Source organism: Mus caroli, chromosome 18 (genome assembly GCF_900094665.2).
Source record: "Mus caroli chromosome 18, CAROLI_EIJ_v1.1, whole genome shotgun sequence".
NCBI lineage: Eukaryota > Metazoa > Chordata > Mammalia > Rodentia > Muridae > Mus > Mus caroli.
Window position 1 is genome coordinate 36,315,492 of NC_034587.1, and position 12,517 is coordinate 36,328,008.

General features: G+C 44.6%; 1 protein-coding gene across 7 annotated transcripts in view; it reads left to right on the plus strand.

The window, feature by feature from the left end:
- The window catches only part of Arhgap26 (Rho GTPase activating protein 26), a 388,578-nt gene that overhangs the window by 123,877 nt on the left and 252,184 nt on the right, over window positions 1-12,517 (plus strand). For all 7 annotated transcript variants that reach the window (XM_029471859.1, XM_029471862.1, XM_021150728.2 and 4 more), the window contains exons 7-9: window positions 2,617-2,721; window positions 4,206-4,335; window positions 9,114-9,214. In XM_029471859.1, coding sequence (XP_029327719.1) covers window positions 2,617-2,721; window positions 4,206-4,335; window positions 9,114-9,214 — 336 coding nt within the window. The remainder of the gene's footprint in view (window positions 1-2,616; window positions 2,722-4,205; window positions 4,336-9,113; window positions 9,215-12,517) is intronic.

Here is a 12,517-nt window from a genome sequence, read left to right on the forward strand (position 1 = left end):
AAGCCATTGCTGTTCTATTTAGGAATTTTTCCCCTGTGCCCATATCTTTGAGGCTTTTCCCCACTTTCTCCTCTATAAATTTCAGTGTCTGCTTTTTTTTTTATGTGAAATGAATTATTTTTATTAAACTTCCTTTCTCTGTTTTTTTTTTGTTTATTAGGTATTTTCTTCATTTACATTTCAAATGCTATCCCAAACACCCTCCCCCACTCCCCTACCCACCCACTCCTACTTCTTGGCCCTGGCGTTTCCCTATACTGAGGCATATAAAGTTTGCAAGACCAAGGGGCCTCTCTTCAATATCTTTCCACAAATCCAGTGTCTCTGCTTTTATGTGGAATTCTTTGATCCACTTAGACTTGAGCTTTGTATAAGGAGATAAGAATGGATCAATTCGCATTCTTCTACATGATAACCGCCAGTTGTGCCAGCACCGTTTGTTGAAAATGCTGTCTTTTTTTCCACTGGATGGTTTTAGCTCCCTTGTCAAAGATCAAGTGACCATAGGTGTGTGGATTCATTTCTGGGTCTTCAATTCTGTTCCATTGACCTACCTGTCTTCGCTGTACCAGTACCAGGCAGTTTTTATCACTGCTCTGTAGTACAGCTTGAGGTCACAGAGCCTAGGTCTTATTGTCCATGTAGGTTTGCTCACCCATCCTTAGTATGCCAGTTAAAGCAGAGGTCATTTCGAAAGGAACAAATAACAGTTCCAGTGAACCTGCCTCCCCACGTCCGTCTTTGAGCCCCTGAGACAAGGTTTAGGTTTAAATAGAAGGTAAGAGGTATGCATAACTAAGTATTTCTGGTCAAGGTGCAATCCCGCCCATAACTGCCTCAGCTCCAGTCTGTCCTGAGATTGGATGGGTTGTCGGGACTGTGTGAAAGAGGTTTGTCCTCTGTCCAGCCCCAGGTTTCAGAGATACGCTTTCCTTCTCCTGACTTGAGATCCTGAGGAAATCTGTTCCAGTCGTCTGGTAGCCAAAGGCAGGGGTGCAAGCGACAATTCCTAGAATGTATTCACTCCTGCCATTGTGGCCACACTGGCATAAAGTTCTTTGATTGGCTGGGCTGGGCATGCAGTTCATCCTGAAGCTAACACTCCCTCTCCAGTGTGAATCGCTCCTGCCAGGAGCAGGTGCACAGAGCACAGGGTGAATGCAGTCCCTTCCCAGGCCTCCAGAGAACTGCCTCTCCGAAAAGTGGTGTGGGGGAAAATATGTACAGCTGTGTACCTAGAACAGCACAGATGACAACAGACGCATTTCTGACTAATGGGTGTGGCGGGGGTCTGGAGGTCAACACACCCAGGTGTGCCCATAGCAGCCAAAACAGCTGTGATCGCAAAGAGCGCAGGTCCTTCCCAGCCCTGTTCTACCCTTCTCCATGTCAAAACTGTGAAAGCAGGCAGTCTGGCGAGGACGTGGTAAGAGCCTGGAGGGTCATGTGTCAGCTCTGTGAAAAAGTACACACTTCTGGTTGCTGTACCTTGGAAGGTTGTTGAGGATATGAAAAATTGTGTGAGAACTTTGGTGAGCAGGTGTTTTCACCACTCAGCATGAGGGAGACGAGATCACGAGCATGCTCACCCGTTATTAGCCTTAGGGAGTGTCTTAGTCAGGGTTTCTATTCCTGCACAAACATCATGACCAAGAAGCAAGTTGGGGAGGAAAGGATTTATTCAGCTTACACTTCCATACTGCTGTTCATCACCAAGGAAGTCAGGACTGGAACTCAAGCAGGTCAGAAAGCAGGAGCTGATGCAGAGNCCATGGAGGGATGTTCTTTACTGGCTTGCTTCCCCTGGCTTGCTCAGCCTGCTCTCTTATAGAACCAAGACTACCAGCCCAGAGATGGTCCCACCTACAAGGGGCCTTTCCCCCTTGATCACTAATTGAGAAAATGCCTTAAAGTTGGATCTCATGGAGGCATTTCCTCAACTGAAGGTCCTTTCTCTGTGATAACTCCAGCTGTGTCAGGTTGACACAAAACTAGCCAGTACAGGGGGTTTAAATGAGAGTCAAGGCACCCAGGATGGCATAAGCCAGGGAGGTGTATAGTCATGTCATAGAGGGGTTCTTACTGTTTACTGTGGGGAAGTTGAAGAAAGCACACAGAACTGCCCCTTACCCGAACGAAGCCTGTCCTGGGCGATTTTCTGTGATTTGACTTTGCTCATTAGGTTACAGGCTCAGAGCACACCAGCTTCCTTATCACGTTCTGACGGCATGTGATAACCTGATGTTATTCATGTTCTAGAAGGCAGCCAAGGTACAGCTCCAGCCTTTAGTTCCTAAGAGGTGATGCTCTTAGGCAGTGGTAAGCATTGGTACCAAGGAGAACAGAGTTCCAATCCCTGTTGACACTCACTGTGAGTTAGGGAGGAAGTTACTAGTCTCTGAGGTGCCTCCTCGCTATTAAGGTGGGTCCTGTTAGTGCTTAAAGTGGTGTGAGCACTCAGTGACGCAGCAGGGGAGGGCAGTATCCTTCCCACAGAGCTGCCCAGTGTGTGTGTTATTAATATTGCCTGTTCTGGACCTCCCAGACAGCCTTGGAAACCCAGATCCTTCTCCTCTCGTCCGGCCTCTGTGACCTCTGCCTTTTTCCTCTCTGCAGCTGCTGGCCTTCCTGCAAGGACTCTTCACTTTCTATCACCATGGTTATGAGCTGGCCAAGGATTTTGGTGACTTTAAGACACAGTTGACCATCAGCATACAAAATGTGAGTGGGGGCAGGGGCAGAAGAGGGAAGCAGGAGAGGGTGTGTTTGCCGCAGAGCTTCCTCTGTTGGCATTGGCACGAGGTGTGTACGGTGGGGTCCTGGCTGGGTTCAGAGGACAGTGGGGATCTGACGTTTCCAGAATGCAAGCTAGCCCAGGTTTAAGCAGCAGTTCTGTTCCCGGAAGCGTTGCTGCTGGTTATGTTATTTTTCATAGAACTGTCAGGATTTCCTTTGGGAGTGGAAATCCCAGTTCAGCCCAGCCCTGCCTAGCTGCTTTCTGTGCAAGCAGCTGCCTGGCCACCCTAGGCCTTACGTGAGTGTCCAGGAGTAGGAAAGGGAGTTGACCTCAAGCTCAAATAATGTGTTCTTGTCTCATTCTTGGCAAGACTGATAAGGTGTCTAAGTCAGTGCCCACAAACGCAGTTGCCTATCTGGCTTGAACATGGGACTTTTGGGTGCAGAGTTGATGAGAGTGTTTGGGCCCTAAGTCATGAGGCAAGCTCTCTTCTCAAACTTTGCGATTGATCACAGGTCTCAAGGTACTCTGGTGTAGGAATTAGATCCAGGTATTTCTGCATGGCTTCTACTTCATGGCTTTTAGAAGTCTGGAGCTCATGTGGTTCTTTGTTGACTTAGAGAAAAGTTGAAGTATGTCAGAAATGGTTTTATGAAGCATAATCCCACTCCTTTTATTCAGGGGATGAACACAAGTTCCCATACGTGCTAGGTAAGCTGCACTCCAGTCCTAGGGGTCTTCTGAGGGCAGGCTTTGAAACAGAGACCCACAGGCAGCAAGGAACTCAGAGCCTCAGTGGCTGAGTATGGAGTGTGGTGGGCCATCGGTCCATGATGCAGATGCACCTGAAGGCTTTAGGCTGTGCCTCTGGGGTTCTGAGTGGGCCTGGGGAAAGACCTAGAAAGCCAAAAGCACCCCTTTCATGGGGGTGGATCTCTGAACCAGCTACATTCTCTGCAACTGGAATGGTGAGGACCATAATCCTAAAGATGTGAAATGAGTGGGCCACCTGTTCTGGAATGCTTGCTTAAAGTGCCCTCTCCTGGTCCAAGAGCCACCACGTGCTCTTCAGGAGATAGGCTGGGTGTTTGCATTCTTCTTAAATTTCCTCAGTGATCTTGGTGATTGCTAGAGTTTGAGTCATTCGGGTATGGAACCAAAGGTATACTTTTTTTTTTTTTTTTTAGACAGGGTTTCTCTGTAGAGCCCTGGATGTCCTGGAATTCACTTTGTAGACCAGGCTGGCCTTGAACTCAGAAATCTGCCTGCCTCTGCCTCCCGAGTGCTGGGATTAAAGGTGTGCGCCAGCACGCCCGGCCCCAAAGGTATACTTTTGCAAGTGACTATTTGCCCACTTCCTGGACCATTCAGTGCCCCTTATTTTCGATCTAAGGCTGATCTTCTGAATTACTACGAGATTTCAGTTTTCCTTCATTTGATCATTTGAGTAAAATTCCTTTCATTGCAGACAAGAAACCGCTTTGAAGGAACCAGGTCTGAAGTGGAATCGCTGATGAAGAAGATGAAGGAAAATCCCCTGGAGCACAAGACCATCAGCCCGTACACCATGGAAGGGTACCTGTATGTGCAGGAGAAGCGTAAGTGTGCCGACTGGCATGGTGGGCTGCACTCGCAGCCTTGGGCAGGCGTTGCTTCAGGAGGTGCCTGCAGATCTGTGTCCACAGTCTTTGTCACCTCCAAGTGATAAGCTCTGTTTCCTCTGTGCTAGGGTTTTCTTCCAAGTATCACTCTCCTTTTGAACCTGTGTGCCTCAGTGTGCTTGTGCACCCCACCCCGACTGCATGGGCAGTGGAGAGCTCTGTCTTACATACCACACCTTCTCGAGTGCCTTCGTATTTGGTGATTCTGCTTTCCATCCAGAGAAATCATGGTTTGGGCTCTTTTCTTCTTAATTCCTCTCACTCCAATACTTTGGTTTTGTGCAAAGTCAAAACAGAAGTGAGAGGCAGGAAGAAGACCCATCTTCTTGTAATATAGTGAAGGGAAGAAGTGCTGGGGCTGCTACTCGAATTCAGGTTTTAGTAAGGACTCACAATTCATACCTTAGGCCTTCCGGAAGGCTTAGAGGGATGCTAACCAGGGTAGCACCTCCAGGTGTCAGGAATGACGTAATGAAATTTTTTTTTTTTTCTTTAATGGTAGCCTACACCTCTCCTTCTTAACAGGATCTTGCTAAGTAGCCCGGGCTGACCTTGAACTCACGATCATCCGGAGTTCTCCTTCTGAGTTCTATAGTTACCCATCTACCTGCATGCCACCATGCATAGCTTTTCCCCAACATGATCTTAGCAGGATATATTACTTCTGATCTGTGCTGGTTTTGTGTTTTTCTCTTAGGCAGTGGATTCACTCCTGAAAGCTCTAGGTAGAGTAGGCTAGAAACACTTTGTTTTAGTGATCATCTACTTAGTGCTAATGCTCACACATAATTGCTTAGGCTCAACATTGTTCCCTTCTGACCGTGGAGACTGAAGTGGGGGTGGAAGTACTGACTACCATAAGGGTTTTTTGTTCTTTATTCTTTCAGCAGTGAGCTCGAGGCAGTTTATAGGAAGCAGAAGTCACTTCATTTGTATATTTCATTCCCTCCTTGCCCTGTGGTGGACTCCCTCACTCCATTCCCACTGCCCATTTTCGGAGGTACCTTAGAAAGGCAAACTCTCACTGTGCCCCTGGAATACAAAGGCTGTTACTCTTCTTCACGCATGCATGTAGAGTCGCTTTTGCACGACTCTGTTCAAACATTGCACACACCCTTTGACACTAATGTGCTTCTTTTCGGTAGAACTATCTTTTGGTTTTCCTGCACATCTTCAGGCATTTCATTAGGATACAGTATAGTTCTAGAACTATTTATGATCATTTCCAGCTTACAGAAAACTTGCAAGAATGGTGTAAAGAAAGCATGGATCCACCGATATAACTCCTCGGCACTTTGCTGCTGCGATCATTTCTCCTCCTTTCTGTGTGTGGGTGTGGAATGTACAGCACTCTCCCAAACACTAAGGCTTTCCTGAGCTCTTCCGCTCTAATGCTCCACCATGGTGCCCATCACTCCCTGATGGTCCTTTTCCCCACCATCCAGTCTAGACATTGTGTAGCCTCTCCACTGTGTGGCCACTGTTTTCCCTTTGTAACTAACTAGCATTCTATGGGAGTCACCTTACAATAATATAAAAATGGTTCTCCTTGCCGCATGTCCCTCCTCAGAGTTGTAGTCTATTGATCCTTGCCTGGACTGATCTATGCTGTGATAGGGCTTTCCTATTTTAGCCCATGTTGCCACATTTATTATTTCTCTCCCCACCCCATCTTTCTTATCTGTTCATCTGCACATATGTCGGTCCATCTGTCCATCCCCATCTTTCCACTGACAATAAAATTGTAAGATTCACATTTCAGTCACAGGCTGTAATCTGTCACATTACTTTACCTTGACAAAGCACTTCCCAAGTCTGAGAATGTTTGGTTTCTTTTTTTCTTTTTTTCTTTTTTTTTTTTTCGAGACAGGGTTTCTCTGTATAGCCCTGGCTCCTGGCTGTCCTGGAACTCACTTTGTAGACCAGGCTGGCCTCGAACTCAGAAATCCGCCTGCGTCGTGGTATTTTTAAAATTGCCTTTAATGACCCAATGTAAACGCTAATGTATTGCTTTGTGTGTGTATGTGTGTGTGTATGTGGGGGGGGGCAGGGTATGTATATATGCATATATGATCTCATGAGTATTTATGTGTGCCTATACATGTGGTGGCCAGATATTAACCTCAGGTGGTGGTCCATAGGTGACATTCTGTAGCGTGAAATATTAAAAATGCACCCACACTACTGCCAGCAAGGCACTGGCAGACTGGCCAGTCTGTTCTCAGCCCAGCAGACCTTCTGTCTCAGAGTTTCAAAATTTCTTCACCCAGCTCGCTAAGTTCCCATGGAGGGCTGTTGCCACGTTAGCCTCCACACTTCCAAACTCTTGTGGCTGGCTGGGGTACCCCACCACCATACTTTTTCTCTGGAACTCAGTTGAGTCGCTTCGTGAAGGGAAACAGCACACAATCTTACTTTAGAATTGAAAGGCAACACAATCGTTGGGCACAGCAGCTAACATCCTAATGTTGTAAGCTATTTTAAGTTACCAATCCTCTGATAGTGGACCCTGGTGGATCCGCCACCTGAACCAGGGGCCTCTGTCCGCTCCTGTACGCCAGCCAAGTCTCTTCTCTCCTCCGTCCCTTTTTCCAATCCGGAAGTCCTACCTACTCGTCCAGTGATTGGTTCCTTGAAATCTTTATTCTTAGGGAAGGTTTACATGAAGTCACCTGAGTACTGATTCACTCCCAGTCTCAGGCTGCTCTTCTTGGGGAAGTGGAGTTAGCATAAAAATACAACCACCACCAGGGCTATCCATAACAGCATTCACCTTGTAGTTCTTTGGAGGTTTTCTTGTTGGCCTGAAGTTCACTGAGTAGGCTCAGCAGACTGGCTAACAAGCCCCAGGGATCTGTCTGTCTCTACCTTTCCAACTGTGCCCCACTAAACCTGGCTTTTTTTTTTTTAATGAATTTTTAATGAATTACTCTTTAATGCAGGTTTCTGGGATCTGACTCAGGTCTGCATGCTTGCATGCTTACCTCCTCTGTCTCTTCGGCCCCTAGGTTGCTTTTCCAGGTTATTAAATGGAATCCAATACTTGGAATTTGGCAGTCACGTGAAACCATTAGTAACTGTTAAGTGACTGCTTGCTCTATTTACAGGCCATTGTTAATTTTGATCAATTTTTTTTAATTTACTTAAAAACTCTAGGAGAGTTTGCCTCTTTTTTTCTTAAAATTTTTATTATTTAAATTCGCTTTATACATCAAACATATTAATAATTTGAATATTTTGAGAATCAAATAATACATAAAAATTTGTTCAACTTTCATATTCATATCCTTTCATATCCTAAAAATATCATTAATGAATATTTAGTATTATCTGTAACTGAGGATCCTATATCTAGTGTTGAGTCCTAAATTGCTTCAAAACATACAAAATATTCTTTGGGAGTTAAGCATAGTAAAAGAGCAAAAAATATTTAAAATGAATCATTAAGAAATATATTCAGCTGGGCGGTGGTGGTGCACACCTTTAATCCCAGCACTCGGGAGACAGAGGCAGGCAGATTTCTGAGTTTGAGGCCAGCCTGGTCTACAAAGTGAGTTCCAGGACAGCCAGGGCTACACAGAGAAACCCTGTCTCAAAACCACCACCCCCAAAAATATATATTCAAAAGCCCTTATATGATATCACCTGACATAGAGAGGCTATTTAAAACATATTATATATCTGTGTATATTGTCTAACAATCAGTTTACTTAAAAAAGATTATCAGTGTTTCTAGGAGAGAAATTATTTTATCAGTAAGTATATTTTAAAAATTTTAAAATAGCAAAAGCTCATTGAAGGTAAACATTAAGAAAATGCTAATTTCAAGCACAGTGAGGAAAATTATCAATAATATTTCCACAATGTTTGTTGAACATGATTTTAATATTTTCAACTGTTGATATACAACAAACAGAGTTTTGATCATTTCTATTGTGTGATCTCTGTGAACATCTAAAACCAGTATTGATTGAAGTCCTGGTAGGTCAAAGATGTCTTCATCTTCTAATAGCATCTTGTTCTTGAAAATAAAGGAACTGGCCAGGCACTGGGTATAGTCAGAGACTTTGGTGGGCCTTGGTACTGTGATGTTGTCCTCTTTCCTGAGGGAGAATTTTGAGACAGATTGCATTCAGCTGCTGTTTAGTCACTTCCAGTCTGCATCTCTGGTGTCTCTGAGGTTACCATGTCTGCTATTCAGATCTTTTTGAGTTCTGCTGAAGTAAAAATTAGGGGTTTGGATGTAGGTCAGAACCCCTGAGGTTAGGCACTGGGCAGCTGTGTGGGAGGTATGACGAAAATGGTGATTGACACTTGGAAGAGCATTTCCGTGCTCTTTCCTCAGTCACCTCAGTCAGGGAAGAAAATGGAAACTTCAAATGGAGACTAATGGTGGGAATGTGACTCCATTTTCCCAGGGAACCCATACTTCCCCTGTATTTGAAGACCCACTGGATAGCGTTATTGGGAGTTTGGGGTCCTATCTGTGTGGGGAAAGCATTATTTTGGTTTCACTTTCAGTCTTGGGATCAGATTTCTCTGTTTCAGTGTAGTTGTGTATCACCCCACCCCCAGGCCCCTCACCCCCAAAATGCATTAGGGTGGACGAAAGCGTTATGGCTGAGCATTGCGGCCCATCTCTGTGATATGGCCATTGATGTGTGTAGATGTGTGTGGATGTGTATAGATGGCTAATAGGCAATGTTCCCTTGCAGGTCACTTTGGAACTTCCTGGGTGAAGCACTACTGTACGTACCAACGGGATTCCAAACAAATCACCATGGTTCCATTCGACCAAAAGTCAGGAGGAAAGGGGGTGAGTGCACCGTGAAAATGTCTTGCTTGGTTTGCTCAGTGAGCAGATAACAATCGTGGTACATGGCTAAGAGTCCAGCATTTCACTGTAAGACTCTTAAATTCTGTGCAGTAATTCCAGGAGGCCTCTTGCCCTGAAAATGGCTAGAATAATCATTGTTAGCTTACTTACGTAGCTGTAATTAAGAGTCTTTTATTTTCCATGTACACATTATTAAATGTGTTGCACAGCAATGACTTACTAGAAAGTCCTGGCTGATTGACGACCTTCTGTGGGACTGATTTATGCCTCTTCTGCTGGATCCCTGGAGTTGCCAGTGGACAGTTTAGAAAAATTAGTTATTTCTGTGTTATCAAATTACCTCTACCCTTTGCAGCTTTCAAAATCCTAGCAGCTACCTTAATAGTTGTGCATAGCCTTTGTGGATCAGGAACTCGGGGACCATCTGATGGGTAGGAGGCTGAAGCTTAGTTCAGTCTAACAGCAGTGAGGATGGAAACTGTGGACCTGAGAGTTTAAGGCTGGCCAGACATGGCTCCTTCCTCCTCTAACCTTCTCTCTATTCCTCCACCCGCCCCTCTTCTTTCTGTGGTCTTGGACATTGTGGGACAGAAGATACTCAGTGACTGTGTTTTCGAAGAGACTGCCAGGTTAGAGCAGGTTACAGCAGGCTCCCTGGCAAGCTGTTGGTGGCTCCCTGTATTCTCCAGGGTGCTTCCCTTTATAGAAGAACTCTACTGCCTCTTGCCTATGTCGGACAGTTGTCTCTGCTGGGTTCTCAGTATAGAGATGATCGGTGTCTCCTCTGGGCTGTCTTCCTACCCAGCCTCTCCTTTGTACTCTATATTTCTTCATGTCCTAGGATGGAGGTTTTGTTTTGTTTTGTTTTGTTTTGTTTTGTTTTATTAAGCTGATTGCTTGGAAGTTTTTGTTCACCTTGGATTTATGGTTTTACTTTAATTCAGACCTGGAAAAATATCTTTAGTTACTAACTTTGAATTTTACCTCTCCCTAATTTTTGCTATTATTTCCTTGTGAGTATACTTAACTGTTTTAATAAGAATATTTTTGGTTTTCCTCTTCTGCCCGTCCATTTTTGTAAGACAGTCTCACTTTGTAGCCTAGGCTGGCTTCGAACTCATGTGTAGTCAGGCTGGTCTCCAACCACAGTGGTTCTGCCTCTATTCTCAGCCTGTATGCTTTTAATCTTTTTGAATATCTGGAATCCATTTTGAATAATTTATCTGGTTCTATCTTTGGTTTAAGTTGTTTTTTGTTTCAGTTGTGTCTAATATATTGGTAAGTTAGCACTTTGCTAGCCCTCCTCGTCTGGCCTTCTATGGACATTTTTGTGTACCAGGTTGAGTTATTGTTTGGAGGGCATTCAAGTGAAGAAGTGGAAAGAGCACAGATTTGGAAACTAGACATGCCTGGGCTAGCACTGGACAGTGCTGTGCTGTACTGTGCTGCGCTGTGCTGCGCTGTGTGCCTTTTGCTCTCTTCAGCTCCCAGCTTTTCTTCCTGGATCTGCTTCTTTTACTTCAGTGACAATAAAGAGTTTTATCAACATCTCTGTTCATTCCTTATATCCAGGCAGTAAGACAGCCCTTTATTTTTCTATTATTATTATTATTATTATTATTTTGGCAGAGGTGGTGTTGGCTTACAAATTATCTCAGGAAGACACACATGTTAGCAGACAGAGATAGAAGAGAGTATTAAAAATTATACCTAAGTCACTAGGTGTCCCCTGGTTTTCATAGAAGCAAGCCTGCTTTGTTCAGTCATGGTCTCGGTCCTTTCCTATCTGTTACTCCTTCCAGAAACCAGCTGACTGGCTCATTCTCGTCCACAGGGTTGGCTTCAGGACTCACATCTTTCATGTTTCCAAGAGTTTAAAGAACTCAGTTGCACCTCACAGTTCCTATCTCAGTGAAGGGTGAGGCTATATACAGTGGTCAGTGTTGGGTATCTAAGGACTTCTGTGAGATCCCATAGAGCACCCCGGTGGGTTGTCAGTGTGGGGTAGGGCCTGAGAAGGTCCGCTTAGGAACTTGCCACTGTAACAAGCCATCCTCCTAACCCTAACTGGCTGTATTTATGCTCCATTTCATAGTGGTCTGTGTTCTTGATCGTCTTTTGTTGTGCTATTTGATTGAGCTTTCCCCCTTCTCACAAAGGGAGAAACTGAGGATCAGAGAGATCAGTTTACTTCTAAATGTATACCCGTTGAGTTCCAGAGTGAGTAGACTAACCTCCCAGTCTGCAGTTAGAAAGTCTTGCTTCTGAAGCCAGATCTTTTTCTGATGCCACTGTGACCTAAGTTGTCCAGTAGAGGAAATGGGAGCACAACTGTCTAGGGGTCTGGAGGTGAAGTGCTAGCAGTTTGGGCATGTCACCTTTCATTTAGATTGTTTTCCTTTCAAAGTGCCTACACTCCTTTCTACCGCCAGCCTTTGGGTTGATTTTCTGAGCAGATTTGCTCCATCCTCTTGAGACCAGACCTCGTGTATGGTTAAGAATGTCTTTGAATCCCACCCTCCAAGAGAGGCAGCCCCTGAAGCCTGCAGTAGTTAGACCAGGCTTTGTCCTTGTCCCTGGCTACCCTTTATTACTCTCCTGATCCTTACGGAATGAAGACTATATTCCAGCCTTGATGGCTCTCCTCAGCCTCCTCCTCTCTTCTTTTGCCTCTTACCATGGGCTTCTGGCTATACTTCCTTCCCTCTGTCCGCCCTTTGTGCTAATGCCTGATGGGACTTAATAGATCTCCGTTACCTACTCTTTTTTCATGGTCCTTACTCTAAGCCTTCATAATAGAAGCTGGCCCACAGCTATTGAATTTGAACTGTAGTTGAACATCACCAAGGTCAAATTTCTTACATTTGGGTGAGTACACTCATCAAAGGACAGAGCTGGAAGCACGGAGTTGAAAGAGGTTAATGACTGTATTTTCAGTTCTAGAATTAGGCATCACCATTTCATAGACCTAAACAAGTGTCGTGGTAAGGCAAGCAGCAGACATTAGTTTTAAGGCAGAGGAAGGCTTAAGAATTCAGAAACAGCACAGAATAATTGGTGATTTCAAAGTGATTTCTTTGGTTTGGGAGTACAACTCAGTGAAGAGCTCTTGCCTAGAATGTAAGAAGCTGCAAGTTTGATCCCCCAAAATTGCAAACAATGATAACATGAAACTTATTTATTTTATAAAGTAGGTACAGGAGACTATTCAGTGGGAAATATCCAGTTGATTAACACTAGGTAATTTAGGTTACTCCATGTGTGTGCATCTGTGGAATAATC